This window comes from Megalobrama amblycephala, linkage group LG9 (assembly GCF_018812025.1).
Source record: "Megalobrama amblycephala isolate DHTTF-2021 linkage group LG9, ASM1881202v1, whole genome shotgun sequence".
NCBI classification, from domain to species: Eukaryota; Metazoa; Chordata; class Actinopteri; order Cypriniformes; family Xenocyprididae; genus Megalobrama; species Megalobrama amblycephala.
Genome location: NC_063052.1, coordinates 2,834,348 through 2,855,844, shown reverse-complemented (window position 1 = coordinate 2,855,844; position 21,497 = coordinate 2,834,348). Strand labels below are relative to the sequence as shown.

General features: G+C 41.1%; 1 protein-coding gene across 3 annotated transcripts in view; it reads left to right on the top strand.

The window, feature by feature from the left end:
• Positions 1-21,497, top strand: part of gabbr1b (gamma-aminobutyric acid (GABA) B receptor, 1b) — a 132,622-nt gene that overhangs the window by 59,563 nt on the left and 51,562 nt on the right. For all 3 annotated transcript variants that reach the window (XM_048201193.1, XM_048201194.1, XM_048201195.1), the window contains exon 7: positions 13,661-13,821. In XM_048201193.1, coding sequence (XP_048057150.1) covers positions 13,661-13,821 — 161 coding nt within the window. The remainder of the gene's footprint in view (positions 1-13,660; positions 13,822-21,497) is intronic.

Genomic DNA, 21,497 nt, shown 5'->3' with positions numbered 1-21,497 from the left:
GAAACGGCTCGCACCTCCAGCACAGCGTGTCAAAAAACTGTCCTATTTGCTGTTTTTTTTTTAGTCCATGTTACCTAGTCCCTGCACCTGCAACCGCACATATCACCAAAATAAAACACAACCACAGCTACTGACTTGTCACATATGTTAAGACACCTGCCACATTGACTTTCAGAAAATGACACATCTGCAACACCTAGCAGGTGACGTTCAACACGATGCAACACTCATCACAGCTGCTTCCTTCAGGACAGTGCGCAGTCTTAGTAAACCACACTGGATTTTTAACCCTGGGTTATTGCACTCAAAAATTGTTTGTTCATTGAAAATAATTTAATTAAAAACATTTCCACACAATTAAGTTAGACTACAACAAGTCCATTTAAGCAAATAATAGTTAGTTGAACAAACGTAATCAATTTAGGTTCTTGTGTCAGAAAAATTATTTAAATTAAGGAAAACATTTCCATGAAATTGATTTATATTTTTCCAACAAAAAATAATTCGTTTGGGCTGATTTATTGTATTCTTGTTGTATGAACTTAAATTCATTGAGTTGTTGTGGTTGCCATTATGGTGAAGAGTGAAGGCCATAGACCGTACGCAGATGGCTTTATCTGGTAATGAAGAAGAGCAGTACTGTAATCAACTAATCTTACTTCAAGTTACAATAAATAGCTAGTCTAGAACATGTTTATACATACGTTTTTATAGCTATAGCACGTGTATATAATGAACAAGAAGTTACCTATCACTGCATTGATGCCAAAAAAGCTATGGCACAATGAGTAAAGCAACATGCATGATAGTTTAATGTCGCCACCCACAAACTAACATCAAGCTCTACTCTTCAGCACAGTGGTAACCACAAAAATTTCAACATAGAAACTCTTTTAAATGTTCGGCATAACTGAACATTAAACGCTAACAAGCCTTTCCCTTTCCCTAAAAATACATTAAACAGCACTTAATTTCAACACTTAATTTCTATCCCTATGCAAAGCATGCTGGAAACTAGAAATCCACTGCCCAGTTTCAGTCAATGCAACAGAAATGATTTGTGTAGTCCCAATACAAATGTTTTAAGTTAACTTAACATTTTACAAATTTAATTTTAACGTAATTAAATTAAGTGCAAATGACAGTTAAGTAAAAAACTAAAAAATTGTGTTTTCAGCTTATTTTGTTTAAATAAACAGAGCAAACAGCTAGAATCATTTCGTTCCATGTTACATATAGTTCAAGCTCTGGGCGAGTAATTAAAGCTGAAGTATGTAATTCTTTGTTAAATATTAAAATGCTTCCTTCTGTCTCAGATTAATATACAGAGTGGCTTTCTCTGATGACATGTTCACTGGTACAAGGGTTGGACAATAACCTCTTCCCTCCAACACATGAGATCGCAACAATAGCAAGTGACAATGATCCAGTCAATTCCCAATGGACAAAATCAAAAATCAAGACCTGCCCTACATTTTTCCCTCATTTGAGAAGCAGTTTTGCTCAGATATACAATAGGGAAGAAAAACAATTCTGTTTCATGGCGACTTAAATCCCTGTTAAATCCCTAGCTAACATTTTCAGCACTGTTCGATACCAAAACTAAACACATCCGGATGTCACTAAATAACCCCAATAACATTCTAGCAGTGCTGTACACCTTGGTACTGCAGTTCAGGGTAAACGCCACAAAAGTGGTTCATAACCCAGGGTTAAACAACAAAATTAGTGTGAAACATTGGTTAACCCAAGGTTAAAATTGTCCCTATGGGGTTCAAAAATTTCCCAGTATTAACAGTAGCATGAATAGTCTGAAATCAGATCCACTCACCTCCACATGTCCGCATGAACGTCTCACAGTGATCCCAGATTGCGATCCCAGGCAGCAGTGGCCTGGAAGTGGTGAAGACGCCTTTATCATCTCTGTGATTAATCAGCATATCCATTGACCTTCTTCATGCCAGCTGATCATTGGTACTTCCTAGGTTAAGTGGATCACCTGTGGGCAGCGTTTGAGACAAACGATCCACGTAGCATCCTAATCCACCAGACCAGCTCAGCTGCCGACTCTCCCCCCTCCTTCCTCTTTCCTTCTCTATGTATCCCACTCACACTCTTTATTACCATGCCAGGTTCTTGTGTATTCTTAATAATGTAACCATTGATTTGAATTCAAGTATTCTCTGGCTCTGAAGGCTATTTAAAAAAATAATGAGTTGTACCTTGCCGATCGCATGACCGCAAGAGAAATTATTGCACTAAACCTTGGCATAAGCTTGTTTACTATATCAATCTATGTGCATTTCCTTTCCCAATTATCCCTGCCGCATGTGTGTAATAGAACCAATGAGAGGAGTTTCTTTACAAGCTGATTCATAACGCATGGCATGCTCCGTGCATCCACCACAACTGTATGCGAGGGGAAGATGCTGATGCAATCACATCTGACTTGTTACACGGTTTATCAATGTCTTCCCTCCCTCGGATTCCTGCTTTCCCTTTGGAGACTATGAAAATACCTCTGCATCAGTCCCGCTTATTCCCTTGCTGGCTATTCATCGAGCCCCGTGAAGGTGCAAAAACACAAGGGTTCTCGAACAATAAAACGAGGGCTCCAATGACAAGCGCATCATAAGAGATGGACCATAAACATGAGGGATGGCAGAGCCAGGAATAGCAGAGAGGGTCCAACTCAACCCATAGAGCCATGGAGATTAGAGTGTGTTTTACTGAAGCATGGCAGATCACATTAACGCTACTACATCCAGCCAAATGAGAAGCAGGGGGAGAGGAGATAAATGGGTAGGTAGGGTGAAAGTAAGGGATAAATGATATCTGCAGAGGTGAAACTTTGGAGGGATGGTGAAGGCTGAAATTACAAAAACACTTATGAGGTCAGAATTGTTGGCATCCAATTGGGCCACTTCATATGTGGTTTTAAATGTGATATACACTAAAATTGGGGAGGATAAGATTTTTTTTTTTTTTTTTTTTTGAAAGAAGTCTCTTAAAAGGGTGGTTGATTATGATGTCACTCTTTAAACTTTAGTTAGTGTGTAATGTTGCTGTAAGAGCATAAACAGCGTCTGCGAAGATCTGACGCTCAAAATTTAATGCAAAGGGAGATATTTTCTTTTAAAGAATTCTCTGTCTGAGGACTACAACAAACGGCTGGTAGGGACTACAGCAAGTTTCTTCCCAGGTTAATGACTTCACTAATCCTAAAATTTACATAAACCCTGCCCCCAAGAACGCGCAACAAAGGGGGTGAGGCCATGTTGGGCTGCTTTAGAGAAAAGGAAGAGTTGTTGTAGTAGAGTGTTGTTACCATGCTGTCATTTTACGCCAGACTGCTTCACAAACAAGGGTCAATTCAACACTGGATTTGCACAAAAGATTAACATGACAGCACATGCTAGTCGATGAGTTGAATTAACTCTACAGTAACTACATAAAATTATCCACTAACATTCTGAAATGTCCAGATGCATTCTAAAAGTTGTAACTTCTTCCTGAGTCTCTCCATCAGTGTCCGACTCCGGTTTGGACAATGTAAGGCTGAACACCGTTACTGACAATCTTCATTTTGGCTGCTTGAGATTCTCCCGTTTTGTTGAGCAACCGAAGCGTGAGCTGTTAAAGCTCCGCCCTCTTCTGGAAAGCGGCCCCGAGCAAGTAGGGCTCGCTGCAGCCTGCAGTGGACATCCAACCCACATCCAAATGTGGCATTGCCTGGCTTCTGATGTCACACTTGGATGTGGGCCATGTTGGATGTCTACTGCAGGCTGCAGCCAGACACTTTGCAAATTTAGAATTAACCTTCCTCATAGCCATTCGTTCTACTGCATTTTATGTGAAGCCAAACTGTTCTGAAGAGGGACAGAATCTCATTGAACTACAGAGGGCCGACAAATATCTACTTATGTAACAGTGTAGATCAGTTTGGTGGTGTTTTACACATTTTGTGGGCTATTACTTATTAGTCGATTATGTCCAAAATGAATGTAAACAGACATTAGGCCTAGTGTAAATGCAGCCAAAGAGACTAAATCCAAAAACAGAAGGAGGAGGTGGAGTAGGCAGTTATTGGAGACGGTTTAGAGATCCACCAAATTCTGTAAACCACATAGTTTAATCTAACAGGCATTCACATCAAGTAGTTTTATTGTCATTCCTCTCATTATAGAGCGAGTTTAAGAAAAAGAATGCAAAATAGCTTCACTGCAACCATAGTGTGCAGTGAAACAAAGGCGACGACGGTGACAGCTGACAGCAATGGAGCGCTGGAATATTTTCTCAGCACGACTTAACAGAGGTCTTTTGGAAACTGCCATTACCTGCTGTCCGCTACAAGGCGTGTTCCCGTTGCAAATAATGGAATTGCATAATTACACTCTGATATGGCAACCACATGCAATTGAACGAACCGAACAGACTGAGCTCAACAGTCATTTATGAGAACCGCACGCTTTAGAGCACACCACTTTTTGGCGCATTTTAGCCAGGAGCGTTAACCGTCAGTGAGCTAGCGGAGGATTTAGAGGGACAGACGTTCAAAACAGCAGGTGTGTTATTAAGCAGCGCCTGGTCATATTTCACACTCCAATTCAGCAGAGCAGCCGGGAGCTGCGGTTGCGGCTCACTCACTGTGCCGCAATCCCGGCATGGATAGATTCTTCCGCTGCTTTGTTATCAAAGCGACAAACACAGACACGATTTAATACTTCTCAGTCATGCTTTTTCCTCCACGTTTGATCATGCCTCAGCTTTTCAGTCATCTCTGACGGCTGAGTGATCTGTCTCCTAATATTCTGCGATTCATTTACTTCTGTGAGGCCTGGGGAATGTGTGACGATGCAATTCTGAACTCTTGCATTTAGCAGTAAATGAAATTTGGTGTCAAATCTAACAAATCTGTTTGGAGAACGTGCTCTGCAGTGGGCAAATAAAAAGATTACTGGGGTGATGAGAGGGATGTCTTTGGCTGGATGCTGAGATCACACCCCAGACCATCTGTAGGGGATTGGATATTTATTTACTCAAAGTCATGCAATATTTGCATGTCTGGTTTTGATTCTCTTCCACATATTGAGTCGAGGTCTTTCGTTATTGGATTACGCCTTGCCAAAAAGTAACAGCAGACACTTTTGTTCATCCTTTGTGCACTTCTGAGATCGTAAGGCATATCAGTGGCGCTTTGTTCCCCACAAATGCCTTGGTGACCTGGCAACCTCAAGAACCAATCAAGCTGCCCAGCTGTGACCTGGCAACCAGAGCAGCCAATCACAGTGTCCTGCTGTGACCTTGCAACCATGGCATGGCACAGCATCTTGTCCAACCATGATCATTAGCCAGCAACCACCTGTCACGTCGCTCATTTCTGCTTGTCTGTGGAGGTCAAAGAATCGATTGTAATTGCAGAGGATGTCTTTCTTTGTAAAATGATACTCTCTCTCTTATGAATATGATGTCGATGGGGTGTCATTTTCTTTGACAAGATATGTCTTGATGGTGGGTTACAGCAGAGCTAATTTATCTGTTCTGTACCTAGAACCTCTCTGGGTGTTCTGACATTTCCCCACAATTTAATGACCAAATAAACTCAATTTAATGACCAAATAAACTCAGTTAATTTTAGGTGTTTTGAGGGTAGGATTTTAATAAACACTCTTGTACAGTATTCTATAATGCATGTGCGTTTTGTCAGTTGTATCCCATAATGATCACATTCCCTAAATTGATGACCCAGTAAGAGAAATACCGTGCAACACAATCCTGTAATTAAGGCTAGGTTGTAATTCCAAGCCCCTGGCATATTAGTTATGCAATAGTTGGAAAATGGCTGTGGAGCTGCTGCCCTTTGCTTAAGGGATAGAGTCAGATTTCTTTAGCAAGAGGAGCCAAATTCACTGCAGCACCTGGAATGAACGCATATGGATGTGTTAGTTAGTTCAAGGGTTAGTTCATCCAAAAATGAAAGAATTGTCATCACATTCCCATGTTGATCCAAACCTGTAAGATTTTTGTTTTCTGTTTATGTTCGCTGATCAATGTGAATAAAAGCCTAAATTCAAACTATTTATCATATAAAGCGAGTCTCTTCACATATAATTTGTGTCTCTTCAGAAAATTTTGACTAACCGCCCCAGATTCCAGATTCATGTGGCTTCGTTTTACAATTTCTCATGAACTTTTTGAAGCAACAAAGTGTTAGTTGCGTGGACTGTCAATGGATTTAAAATAATTAAAATATCTTCATTTGTGTTTCAAAGATGAATGAAAGTCTTACGGGTTTGGAACAACATGCACTGTAAAACCCAATAAGTTCAGAATACTCAAAACATTTGAGGAAACTTATTACCTCAAAACATTTAAGTAAACTAACTCATTTTTTTAAAGTTGTTAGAACTTAAATTTTTTGTGACAAGTAGGGCGGGCCTGAGAGCCATGGAAGCGGATCAAGACCAGTGTGGTGCACAGGTGTCTCTCATTAACCCGTCACCAGCATCCCTTTCCCAACTCATCATAATGTTAATTACATACAGTTAATTTACATAAACATCACATTCAGATCTTGGTTAAATGTTTCATGGCAAATAACACATGCTATTATAACTATCAGAGAGACTGTCATATATGTAATCAAACAACATATGTGGTCTTAAATGTTTTGCAGCTCATCCTCAACCTAACCACAGGCTCTACTCTTCACCACAGTGGTAACCCTACAAAACTAACATAACAGAACCCCCCTGAATCCCAACATAACACAACATTAAACATTAACTTATATCTCCATATGTTAATCTTGTGCAAAAACACACAAAATAACACTTAATTTCAACAGTTATTTATATGGTCTGACGCAAAGCATGCTGGGAATTAGAAATCTGCTGCAGCTCAACTCAATCATATTAAGTTCAGCTTACTACAATGAAATTTTGAGTTCATGCAACTTTTTCCTATTAAGTACAATGAACTTTCATTATTATTTGAGTGAAACAAACTCGTTTAATTTAATTAATTTCACTGTTCGGTTTTACAGTGTGAGTAACTGATGACAGTTTTTCATTTTTTAGTAATCTAACCCTTTAAGTATTTGGATATCAAGAACTGATTAATTTTTAAGAAAAATTACAGAATGGCCAGTGTTGTCTGTCTCTCATAAACCAGTTCTTTTTAGTGAATCAGAACCACACAGCACAACCAGCGTAGTCCAACACCTAAATAAAAGACTTCAATGAGTTGGTTTGTTTTAGTGAATTTACACTCTTAGAAAAAAGGTTCAGTGGGGTTCTATATAGAACCCTAGTGTCCTTGATATAAATTTAAAGAACCATTAATTCCAAAAAGTTTCTATAAGGAGAAATGCCTTAAATGATTGTGTAATTCTTTCATGTTTAACAGGTTATTATTTTTTTATTATTTCTTTTTTTATTTCCTTTTTTTCCCTTTTTTTTTGCGATAAAGTATGTTCACAAGCTAAAATTCTATTAAAATTAAAAATGAATAAAAAATGAATAAAATTTAATTCATAAAATGATCCCATTATGGGACCCCCTTAAAGTTCAAGTGTAGTCTGATTCCTGAACGAATCTCTCTAATGGGCTGGTTCTTTTTAGTGATTCAAAACCATTCAAATGAGCCAGTTATGAATCAGAAACATACAGTGCAACCTGTGTATTTTGATTCCTGAATAAATTACTCAGTAACACTTTATTTGGATGGTCCCCTTTAGACATTCGGTTGACTACAAGTACAGTAATGTTGAACCTTCATGTCAACTAACTATTAGTGAAGTATTAGTAGACTGTCTGCTTAATATCTGCTAACACTTTATTTTGATGCTCCCCCAACAGACATTCTACTGACTATAGGGGCTTTTGCACCGAACAGTTCTAGGAACTCAGTTATAGGAACTAGCCACTAGGATAGTTCCACAAGAACTAATTTCTCCCCCCGGGCCATGTTCCTGATTGAATTTGCAGTCCAGTAACACTCAACTAATACTCTATTGAGAGTTAGTTGACATGTAGTAGGTGCAACGATACTTATAGTCAACAGAATATCTTAAGGGGATCATCAAAATAAAGTGTAATAAATTATTCTTATGAGCCAGTTATTTTTAGTAAATCAAAAACATATAGCACAATCAGTGTAGTCGAATCCTGAGTCCAATTTTTTATTTTAAATTTGGCATCAATTGGAAATTTGCACTTATTTTTCCCAAAATATTCCTTAAATGTAAAAAAAAAAAAATCATTAATGGAACCATTCAGGAATCAAAAGCGGAACCAGAATAGTATAATTCTTTACAATTCCCATCTGTATAGTTTTGAGGTTCAGAGAACAGGAACACAATGTCAAAGATTTAGATCATTCCCCCAACTGTGAGTGTGAGCCTATCAAACACATGAGATCTGGCTGCAGGTCCATTTAAACTTGAATTAGATGTCAAATTACGCGGTTATCTCAGCATCAATTCCATTTGACTCTCACCAACCTGCAGACAGTGTGGATATGGCTGTATCTTAAAATGATCCATGCCTTTAGATCTGAAGAGAGAGATTTAATTGGTCCCATTAAGGCAGCAATGGAGTGCATCAGGTGTCTGAATTACTGGCAGAGACAGTGAAAAGTGGTCCACAGGGACATCTGTAACCTGCTGCCAGATCTTTCTGTATGCAGAGGGAGTGTGGGGTAGAGCTGCTGACCTCCACGTGCTGCAGCTTTGCGGGGCTGTGCATGACAGCGGCGAGATTTCTCTCGAGAGGCAGTTTTGCCTCATATTCCCCCAGTCGCCTTCAACCTTGACATTCTTTTCGAAAAGCATGTGCGGATATCCATACTAATTCCGGTGACATCCAGTCTGCTGTGTCGTGATCCTATTCCAAGCAGCCTGGGACATGCAACTCAGTCCTCTTAATGCAAACATAGAGAAAGACAGTGAGATAAAGACGGCGTACTGCTTGCTGCACTGTATACTGAATATAGCTACATGATAATAGCAAAATCACAATTGTGATTATTTCTTTTAATTTTGTAGTTGTGATTTATTATTTATGATTAGTGGTCAATACTACAAAATCACTGACTATCCCGGTGTTCTGGACTCTTGCGAACATTCCTGTTATAATCCCCCCAAAATGAAAATGGTCATCATTTACTTAACCTTGTTATGCATTCCAAACCCATAAGACTTGTTCATCTTGGAAACACAAATAAAACCTGATAGATTTCTGTCCCTCCATTAAAAGTATATTCCACCAAAACTTCAAGATTAAAAAAGTTCATAAAGACATAAGGAAAAAAATGTGCAGTTTACATACTATACACTACAGAAACAACAGTATGCAGCAGCAGAGCTGGCCTTTCGATATATTGGCACAAATAGGAAAGCCTGGGTTATGTGCACACCAATATCTCCTTCTGAAACAGCTAATCAGGATCTTCAGGATTACTACAAACCTCAAGGGACTCTGCGGATTGATGGCCCTCCAGGAATATTGGAAACCCCTGTCATATTTTGAAATCGATAGAAAATGGCCCAAAATAGTTAATGACCTTTAGCTAAATAAATATTTATTTATTTAGTTAAAGGTTTTTTTTTTTTCTCAGATAATATCACTTGCCCGTCTGGTTGGTTGGCAACTGAAGCTCTGCCAGAGGCAGCAACATTAATATTAGCATACCAATTAGATCAGAATCCATTTCTTAAGAACAAGTGTGAATAATTTAAATAATAAATTAACAATCACAGTGTTGATTAGCTAAAGAGGCGAGTTACAACATATGGACTGTGATTTCAGACTATCACAGACTCCGTCACTCCATAGGCTTGAGCAAAAGTAGCTACGCACTTTAAATGTTTGTAATTATTATTGTAATCTTAATTGTGGTGATGAATCGAAAGTTTAACTTTTTTTTATAATTATTTACATTTGGTCTACAGAGAATCTTTCTGCACTGGTTTGGTTCCAATCAGGGCAAAAAACCTAGGACTACAGTAATTCACAACAGTAGGTTTCGCAAAAATTTTGCAAATAATTTTGTAGCGCTGCGTTGTGGCCGAGATCTCAGCAAGAGTATCAGGTCCCATTTACACTAGTGTGTTTTCATTTTAAAATGGCGTTTTAAAAAGAAAACAATCCTTGTCTACACTGGCGTTTCCACAGAGTTTCAAAAATGGTCTCCGTCTATACTACACGACCGATAAACGCATGTCACATGACCGTTCATGCACACTGGGCATGCGCGTAAAAGTGTAAACTGTTGCCTTTTGCGTATGTAGGTAGCTGCAGCATTAAAGAAATGCAGAGTTTAAAGCAGAACTAAGTAACTTTTTTACCTTCATAAATAGTTTTCTAAGTCCTTACGATGGTTAATTTACTTGTAGTGGTGTGTTTGTACTGTACTTGTACTGTATTTGCAAAACTACTGCGCTGGTGAGCGTTGTAGTCGTTGTAGTCCAGAGCTGCGCTTGGAGTATTTACGACAGTGTGATTCACTGAAGGAACCTGTAGGGCGAGCTTCACAAATCTTACTGACTTCCGCTTTAACTGCACAATCGCTGCTAAAAATGACAAAAAGCCAGCAAAGATTGCAGTCATCATGTTATTGTTTACACGGTCGCCAAGGATACACAGAGCGAACGTTGGCGAACTATTTCAAAAGTCTCTGTTTTGGTCCGTTTATACTGAAACGCAACCCCGGCATTTTCAAACTAAAACAAGGGGTCTGCAGTGTTTTCGAAAGTGTCAGTTTTCGAGGTTCGAAAACGCAGGCGTAGTGTAAACAACAGGCGTAATCATAGCAAAACTTACGCCTTTTAAAACAAAAACGCACTAGTGTAAACGGGGCCTCATTCTGCAAGTATTAATTATCAGGGTTCAAGTGCTTTAAGCACATGTGTAAAAAGATATAAGGTGTTATTTAGCGAACTTGCAACAACCTAAATCAGCTCTTAATGTGTCGTGACAGATTGCTCTAGCGCCTCAGCTCAAGCAGCTTGTGAACCAGTCATCTCTTCCTACTAATTCATTTATAGCATCAAATAAACATGAATGAACATGAGAAGGAATGTTGTTTCAAACGCGGAAAGATGTCAGTACACACCGTTTTTTAAGTTCAAGTCCATCGAGGTTAATCTGACTGCTTTGTCAGACAGACAAAATGGCGGATTCGGCATTATGATTAGTTAGATCGCTTGTCAATCAAACTCCTGGCGAAGGGAGCGCTAGCGCCGCCCTGGAGGCTAATCACCTCTCTGTATGCCGCACACATACATGGGTGTATTTAATTTGTGGCACAACCCCAGGCCACTTGCAGCAGCTGCTAAGCTAATACCAGTTCTCTGATATATAACCAGCGCCTCTGGGTTTTGATGTTGATGAGAATGTGGAAATGGAAACAGTTCAAGAGAGAGAAACAGAAAGGTGGCCTGAAACCTCTCAGTCGAGTACTCGGCCTAGTGCTTCACTTACAAAAGCAACTCTTGTTGTTTAAAACATGTATATTCTAGAATTGTTAATCAGCCTTGAGCCAAAATGCCAGCAAAATATATATTGCTGTAACAATCTGAATTACCCAAGGCAAAAGCAAAATCTCATGTTTCTGGCTGGAGTTTCATTATTCATCTCAAAGTCTGCTTGATCATGGCCCATGTCACATCTAACTTTGAGTATCGATGTGATGTAACTGGGCTTGCGCTATGTTTTTGCAGCGAGAGAAGTTGCAAGATCAATCAAGAGTGTGTTGGGAATAAACGGAGCAAGAGAAAACAGATAACTGTAGCGATTCTCATCAACTGTGAGAGGGCGAATGTGTTACCGAAGCCACTGAACAAGTAGAAAAATGGCACTCAACTCAGAGGAAAAACATTGGGTTCGGGGGAAGGTGAGGAAGAGAAGGATCGGTGTCAGCCCGTCAGTTTGAAGATACATTATTGAAGACTACAGTCAGCCGCACATAGTCATTCCTCTGTGGATCCTGTTTATCACGATGTATCTGCTGTAAGGTGCAGGATTAGTGTGAGCGCTGGCTGGGAGTTTGGAAATAGATGGTGCAGTGGAGATGAAGGTGTGTGGGAGAGAGGAACGGAGCTTGTGATTTATTATGTAGTGTACAGCAGGTTCTGTATAAAATGATTCAGGATACATTCAATCCTTATTGATTGGAAAACAATAACAAAAAGTGAGTGACATGAAAACAGAGACTACATTGTGACGTTGTAAAATTGGCAATTGTGTGCAAGAAGAAAGAAGTTATTGCATATGGGGTGCTATCATAGCAAATTAAAATATTTTTGTAATTAACTTAAGTCAGAGAAAGCAAAATGTAGATCGGAGGCGGATGTTTTGGGTGTAGTTGGCGGAGAAGGAGGTGGGGGAGACGGGTGGGTAATAAACCAGAGAGTGGTTGTGTTAAGGGATTGCAAATTCAAAGTGCTCTGTGAAACAGAGAAGGAAAATGAGCCCCACATAAACGCGAATCTCTCTCTCTCTCACACACACACACACACACTCCTTTCTAGCTCTCTTTCTCTCACAGTTTATCTCAATCTCTCTCTCACACGAACATACACACATTCTCTCTCGCGCGCGCGCTCGCTGTCTCTCTCTATAAACCCAGCACATTCTCTCTCCCTCTCAGTCTCCTGCTGCATCAAACGAACACATACACACTCAATGCTGTGACTTCGTTTATTCGTTTCTTTTGTTTGGGTACTGGATTTTTATATCAATCAGCCACAACGACATTATTTCTCCGTTTTCAGCGCTTCTCGGTTTTCACTTCGAATTCAACCTGTCGTTTTTCTAAAGACGCGCACAGAAGATTCCAGTGGACCGTATGTAACACTGCGCTTTCCATAAACAAACATGTAACGTTATTTATTTTGCTATATTCGTTCCGGGTTCAGGAGAAGCGTGAGTATATGACTACAGCACTAAAAACTCTTGAGGAAACGACAGATTGTTATTGTTTTTCAGCGCTAGCATTCGTTATTCCGCGTAAATGTATTCTGTTGTTAAATCTTAGACCTCAGTTTTAGACAGTTTGTAACGTATCGTTAATTTTTAATGTCATTTTAAAATCTGTTGACTTCACGGGGCTATACATTGGCTACTTAAAACTTTTGTGAATCTTTGAAACTTGGTATATTTTAAAACCCGGACTTTTCTGTCTTAATTGACTTTACTAATTTGAACGCAATTTCCTCTGCACACAGGTATATTAAATTAGGAAACGAAACCTCACGCATTTGAATCGTCATCGATGTCGTGTTTATGTTTTCGTCCTGAACGCAACCAAATTGAAAATGTAAAAGTGTGTTTTAGTACATCTAAAAGTATAGGCCTATTACAGGTCTATAGAAGTTTTGGGTAATTGTTATTCACGTGAGATTTTGATTAATTTCAGCATTGAGTGGGAATGAAATTTATACTGTCCAAAATAAGTTAAATTACTGTCAAACACCTCCAGCTTTGCCTTTCATGTAAAATATTATATTAGTAACATAAACTGTGTTGGTACGCACTCCTGCCCAATATGGCCAAACTATCCTGGCAGCATCACAGCAGAGGACGGCGCTTGGTATCAACTTCCTACTTTGTTTTGGCCACCCTTACTTTACTGTTCTCCTGGTCCTGCCCGGTTCTAGGCAAGAAGAAACTCTACATCGGAGCCCTGTTCCCCATGAGCGGCGGATGGCCGGGTGGCCAAGCATGTCTCCCTTCTGCCCAAATGGCCCTGGATTTGGTGAACAAGAGAACGGATATTCTTCCGGATTATGAGCTTGAATTAATCCACTATGACAGTATGGTAAGTGAGCACTGCATGTGAGCCTCTTTAATTACTTTCCATTATTTGAACTGTTTGATATCATGCACTTGAGTGTGCATTGAACTAGTCATTCTATAAGAGTGTTTGCTTGCTATTGATGTTATTTATTCAAACATTGTGGAGTGTCATTTTCAGTGGCTTGCTGAAGATTTGTGTTCACAGGAGATTTCTGAGCAAATTTACATTTTACTACAGCATATTGGGTCAGCTGTAGTATGCTAATAGGGGTTTGGTGGACGCTAATGAACATAATGTTCTTTAAATGGGAATTTGTACTCGATTTAGTATGACTTCATTAAAGCTGCGCAGAGGAATGTTTTGACAGCATCACATTATTAATCGGTTACGCTGTCACCTGAGGTTTGCCTGCAAAAATATATTCATTGCAGCTCTTTATACCTTCCGCTTTCCCTGTCCGTATCTTTCCATTTGCTTGACTCTCTCTCCCTCTACTTCTCTCCATCTTTCCCACCTGCTTCCCTCCTCCCCCGCACAGGACATGCCAATGCATACTCCCTCTCGCACACGCACACATATGCAGAGTGCAAACCAGAGTTTTCGACAGAGAAGACATACAGATACATGCAGAGCGCAAACAGTTAATTCCCTGTGACTGCTCGGTGTTGCTAAAAGCTTTGCCGTGATTGGTCGGAACGGGTCTGCATTGGAACCCCGCTTCAAAGATACAGGAGAAGGAGGAAAGACTGGGGGTGGAGGTTGGCATGACAACAGTTACCAAGACCACTGCTGTTCAAACAAACACATAAGGCCACAGATTGCTCTGACAAAAGAAAAAAGCATGCCTCTTTACCATTATTGCATGAACAGAAGCAGAAGGATAAATAGAAGAAATTAGCTGGCTGGTGTAAGACTATCCGTTTAATCAGACATATGAAGTGCGGTTCAAGGCAGTCTGAACTCGGACATATTGAAAGCATCGTTTCTGATTCCCCGCGGTAGGTGGATGTACTCAGGACCCCTGCGAATCTGAATGAATACATGCACACACACACAAACACACACACATGCAGAGAACTGTTACTGATTAGGATTCAGCACCACGGACAGCTACATTTAGAGAGCAGAAAAGCGCTGTGTCATCAGGAGGTATAAGGCAAGCAGGAACATTTCATTTGAGTTGGGTTTTAGGTATTCAGACCCAAATGTTCCCTCCTGAGCCACAGAAAGAGCAGTCTCATTAAACTTGCGCCCCAGCATGGTTCTGGACCATTCTGATTGGAGCTGAGGACGCCTCTCTCCGCGGGGGACAGGGATGGTACGAGGGCTTATTAGTATGAACTGGACCTGTGCCTGATTTCCCCAGAGCCCAGATGTGAGATCCCTTGGCCTTAACACTTGTGTCGTAGGGTCATTAATGTGTTTTTGGGGTTTGTTCTTCCACTGATTTGAATGACGAAGGGGAATGGGGACGCTGAAATCTCTTGTTCTAGGTGTTGTCAGTGCTAGAGTTAGGCTAGTATTTAAAAACAACTGATGTTTAAAAAGAGTGTCAAATAGGGCTGTGCAATGACATTACATGTTCATTTGACAGATGCTCAAAGTGACTTACATTCAAAGGATATGTTTTATCAGTTCATGCATGTCCCTGGGAATTGAACCCATGACCTTGTGCTACTGTTTGAGCAGCAGGAATGCTATATTATACAAATAGTGTGGGTATCATGATTATTTTATGTGTTTTTAATTAGGCAATTAAGTTTCCTAAAGAGTGCATCATTAGACTAGTTTTGCAATCCTTTCTTGTCCTCCAGCTCATGAGAATGTGAGTATTGAGACAGATGCTTTAATGGCATCTAGTTGATAAGTTTGATTCAAATTTAGTGAATTTAGTCAAACTCAATCATATTCCCAATTAGGGGTGTAACGGTTCTCTGGAAAAAAATTGAAGCGTATTGTACTTCACCCACGGTTCAGCACGCACTTGCACCGCAATCTTAAATCTGGTATTAATAAATTAACGATTAATCATTTATCAACGCATTAATAAATTGGTTTGTTGAAAATTACAACTCTTAAAACAGACAGTTTGGCTGATGTGCTTCTGTCGATGGATACGCATTCTGGCTTCCCAATACGTTACAACAGTGATGATCAAAAAACATGGACAAAACAGTCACTCTTTGTAAACTTTGTTCAATAGGAGTGCTGTATGCTCTAATATGACACGTCATTTACACCGCCATCACCCGGGTGTTGATAGCGCGCAAGCGCAGGTGAGACCTGAACAGCACATGTTGCTATCTGTGTTTAAACTTTACGTTTGCAAACGGAAAGCCACGTCTCAGACGGCTTGCAAATATTGAGTTGAACAGACAAATTCACACAAAAATTATGTCAACATCCCTGTCTTAGCGAGTATCCTAGCAAACATAGTAGGTTATGTCTTCAGTAATCAGGAAACAGTTAAGAAAGACAACGCATGTGTATCAGTGTCAGTATTTTGGATCCGTGCATTATGTCTTAAATTGATTCCTGCTGTCTGTTTTTTTAATGTTAATCAAACAACAAAAAATGAGTAAATCACTCATTGCTTTTGACTGAATAGCTTTTGTTGCCTTAATAATACTTAACCTTTATTTAATTTATACAGTGATGATTATATACAGTGTTATTTTACATTTGATAACTTTATTCAATTTCTGCACCTGAAAACTACTGTTATATACCTAAATAAACTGAAAAGCACTGTTTATTTTATTTGTATCTTTGCTCTATTGTATTTATTTGCTTGTAGTTTGATTTTTTGTTCTGATTTTCTTTATTTTTATTTGACAGTAGTCCTTTTTTCCCTGAACATAGTACATACTGAACAGTACCGAAACGGTTACCCTAAAACGGTAATAAAAACCAAACCATGAGTAATATGAATCGTTACACCCCTAGTCCCAATATGCTCTTATTCTAGAATTTTCTGCACTTCTGTTCTACAGCAGTGTTTCCCAACCCTGTTCCTGGAGGCACACCAACAGTGCACATTTTGGATGTCTCTCTTATCTGATCCATCCATTTCATTCCTTAGAGTCTCTACTAATGAGCTGATGAGTTGAATAAGGTGTGTTTGATTAGGAATGTGTACTGTTGGTGTGCCTCCAGAAACAGGGTGGGGAAACTATTCTACAGCACCACGGCAAAGAAAAATGCTTTCGCTGACTGGGAAAATGTCTTTCTATTGTGTTGTCTTCACTGACTGCATGCAAAAACAAACATACAGTCCAACAAATGTAGTCTGATTTAAGAGCACTTTTTTTAATAAATCGGTCAAAAAACTCACAAAATCAGATACAAGTTTGCATCAATCTAATGAACTGAATCTACTGAAACCATCAGAGCAGTAAACATCAGACTCGCTCACTAATTGGTATTTTAGTTAATATTTACACTGTTCAAAAGTTTAGGGTCTTCTTTTAGGGGAAGTTTCTTCATATATTATTATTTTCAGTTTCAATAACTGTTCTCTATTTGAATATATTTTAAAATGTAATATATTCCTGTAATGGAAAAGCTGAATTTTCAGTATCATTACTCCAGTCTTCAGTGTCACATGATCCTTCAGAAATAATTATAATTTGCTGATTTGCTGCTCAAGAAACAATTTTTATTATTATTATCAATGTTGAAAACAGTTGTGCTGCTTAATATTTTTGTGGAAACCATGATACATTTTTACAGAATACTTTCATGAATAAAAAGGTTAAAATAACAGAATTTTTTTCAAATTGATTTTTTTTTTTGTAACATTTTAAATATTTTTATCTGCATTTAATGCTGAATAAAAGTATTAATTTATCTTACGGAAACCAAACTTTTAAAGATTTGTGTGTATTATAATAATTAGTTGATAAATACAATTATACTTATAATTTAAAGATAATCATTTTTTTAGTAACAAATGAACATTATTAGTATGTAGTACTAATGTTATTAGTAACATTATTTTAATTAAAACAAATGATTTTTTTTTGTTTGTTTTCTATGTAGTTAGGACTGTATACATAATACTAAGCCAAACCAAACTATCATCATCATCAAATCAGTTTGATAGTTTTTCCTTCAGAAAGATTGTTCCTCCTATCGTGATAATCTACCTTCTGTGTTTTCAAAAATTCAGAATGCAGTTCTCACAGTTGTTTTGATTCAGTGGAACCCAGGTGCATTAAAAAAGAGAGGCTCACGCATGACTTCCCTCAGTGTTAGAAAGTCGGGGCTCTGTCTTCCATTCTGTGGATACGATTTTGCTGATGACCCCCTGAGAGTCTGGAGAGAGTCAACAGCAGCAGTTTCACCACAGACTCCAGAGGGCATACCGTGTGCCTAAACACATTATGTGCAATCTGGCTCATTTTATTTACTTTATTAAAAAGAATGTGTAGGCATGTGTGTCAGCAGTTGATATATTCTCTAACTGTCACGATTACCGTCAGTTCCTGGACTCCAATTCCCATAATCCTCCCTGCCAGTCACATGCACACACTCCACACCAATCACCAATTGCCCCATACAGCTGAAGCTCATTATCTGGACTATTTAAGACTCACACACACACCACCTCATGGCGAAGTCTTGTTTCACCCTGTGTACAATTCTGAGCGTTATTACCCTGCCTGCCTGTCTGCCTGTCTGTCTGTTACCGATCCTGTCACCAATCCTGTCTGTTACCCGTTTACGATTCTCTTCCGCCTACCTTTGGACTGTGTATTGTTTCCTGACCTGTGAGTGCTATCTGCCTGCCCCGATCTACTGCCTGTATCCTGACCACAATTCTGCCTGTCCCTTGCTGTTCCTGCTTTGACCCTGCCTGTACGATCACGCTCTTATTTAATAAAGCTTGCAAATGGATTCCTGCCTGAGTCCCGCTTCGTTACAGAAGACTTCGCCACAACAACGTCACGTCTCAGCTGATCTTCCAGAGTCACGTCACGTCTCCGCTGATCGTCCAGAGTCACGTCACGTTTCTCGGCTGATCGCCCAGAGTCACGTCACGTCTCCGTTGATCGTCCAGAGTCACGTCACGTCTCCGTTGATCACCCAGAGTTACGTCATGTCTCCGCTGATCGCCCAGAGTCACGTCACGTCTCCGCGGATCGCCCAGAGTCACGTCACGTCTCCGTTGATCGCCCAGAGTCACGTCACGTCTCCGTTGATCACCAGAGTTACGTCATGTCTCCGCTGATCGCCCAGAGTCACGTCACGTCTCCGCTGATCGTCCAGAGTCACGTCACGTTTCTCGGCTGATCGCCCAGAGTCACGTCACGTCTCCGTTGATCGTCCAGAGTCACGTCACGTCTCCGTTGATCACCCAGAGTTACGTCATGTCTCCGCTGATCGCCCAGAGTCACGTCACGTCTCCGCTGATCGCCCAGAGTCACGTCACGTCTCCGTTGATCGCCCAGAGTCACGTCACGTCTCCGTTGATCACCCAGAGTTACGTCATGTCTCCGCTGATCGCCCAGAGTCACGTCACGTCTCCGCGGATCGCCCAAAGTCACGTCATGTCTCCGCTGATCGCCCAAAGTCACGTCACGTCTCCGTTGATCGTCCAGAGTCACGTCACGTCTCCGTTGATCACCCAGAGTTACGTCACGTCTCCGCTGATCGCCCAGAGTCACGTCACGTCTCCGTTGATCGTCCAGAGTCACGTCACGTCTCCGTTGATCACCCAGAGTTACGTCATGTCTCCGCTGATCGGCCAGAGTCACGTCACGTCTCCGCGGATCGCCCAAAGTCACGTCATGTCTCCGCTGATCGCCCAAAGTCACGTCACGTCTCCGCGGATCGCCCAGAGTCACGTCACGTCTCTGCGGATCGCCCAAAGTCACGTCACGTCTCCGCTGATCGCCCAGAGTCACGTCACGTCTCCGTTGATCGTCCAGAGTCACGTCACGTCTCCGCTGATCACCCAGAGTCACATCACGTCTCCGCGGATCGCCTAAAGTCACGTCATGTCTCTGCTGATTGCCCAAAGTCACGTCACGTCTCCGCGGATCGCCCAGAGTCACGTCACGTCTCTGCGGATCGCCCAAAGTCACGTCACGTCTCCGCTGATCGCCCAGAGTCACGTCACGTCTCCGTTGATCGTCCAGAGTCACGTCACGTCTCCGCTGATCGCCCAGAGTCACGTCACGTCTCCGCGGATCGCCTAAAGTCACGTCATGTCTCCGCTGATTGCCCAAAGTCACGTCACGTCTCCGCTGATCGCCCAAAGTCACGTCACGTCTCCGCTGATCACCCAAAGTCACGTCACGTCTCCGCTGATCGCCCAGAGTCATGTCACGTCTCCGCTGATCGCCCAGAGTCACATCACGTCTTTGGACCCGTCCGAGAGCAGAGAGGACTGTCGTCCAGTGTGGACGATCCTCCGCTCACTTCAGCACGAGCGGCTGGCATTCCCAAACCTCCGCCGGTTGCAACGCACTCAAGCTCGCCTGTGTCTACGGACAAGATGGCTGCTTCGCCAGCTTCGATGAACAAGCTCCTTGCCCTGCCAACGCCACCCAGGCTCCTTGCCCTGCCGGTGCCACCCGAGCTCCTTGCCTTGCCAACACCACCTAAGCTCCTTGCCCACGAGCCCGCTACAGACCCCACTCCAACCCACGAGTCCACTACTGCCACCATTGAATCCCCCAAGAAAATTTTTGGGGGGGCCCATATACCTGTGGGTGGGGAACTTGTGGCTGGGAAACTTGTGGGTGGGGAACCTGTGGGAGGTTTACAGGCCCGCTAGGGCCATCTATGGACTCTGATTTGCTAAGGCCACCTATGGACTCTGACTCACTATGGCTGCCTATGGACTCTGACTCGCTATGGCCGCCTATGGACTCTGACCCGCCGTGGCTTCCCGACACTCCTGACCTGCCGTGGCAGTCCGAGGCACTTGACCCGCCGTGGCTGCCCACTCCTGACCCGGTGCCCGAGGTGCCCGACCTGCCAGGACGCCTAGAGTCCTTGGATCTGCCCTGGAGACCTCCTTACCTCCTGACCTGCCAGCAGGTCTCCTGTCCCTTGCTGTTCCTGTTTGCCCCTGCTTTGACCCTGCCTATACGACCACGCTCTTATTTAATAAAGCTTGCAAATGGATCCCTGCCTGAGTCCCGCTTCGTTACAGTAACTCTCTCACATAACTATGAAATGTCACATTAATTTCATGCTTTTGACAGGAAGTCATTGTAATTCAGAAAAGAAAAGCAGTTTATCTCTAAAACTATTCTTTTGTTGCAATTGAAATAATTGGAGTGATTTTGCTGTATGTTTAGAAGAAATTAAAAGCATCAGGAGAGACCGAAATAGAGATATTTCTCAGGATAAGGATGCCAGATTAGATGCCAATAAGTAAAAAGCAGTCAGTCACCACAGGGTTCTGCCAATTGAATTTGTGATTGCACCAATCAAGCCTTGAATCATTTTAATCTAATGTTTGATTTTATTCTTCTTAGGTTTTTCTCCTGTTTAAGCTTCTCTTTGTTCCCAGAACAACAGAAACCAAACAAAAGCCCAGCTTTAGAAAAGCTGGCTGTGCTCAAGGCCACTGGCTGCAACTCCGTTTACTCTCAACACATGATCAATTGTGGCTTTAACCTACTATTATCATTTAAATGAGATATTGATCTTTCATTGACAGTAATTTTAAGACAAATGGG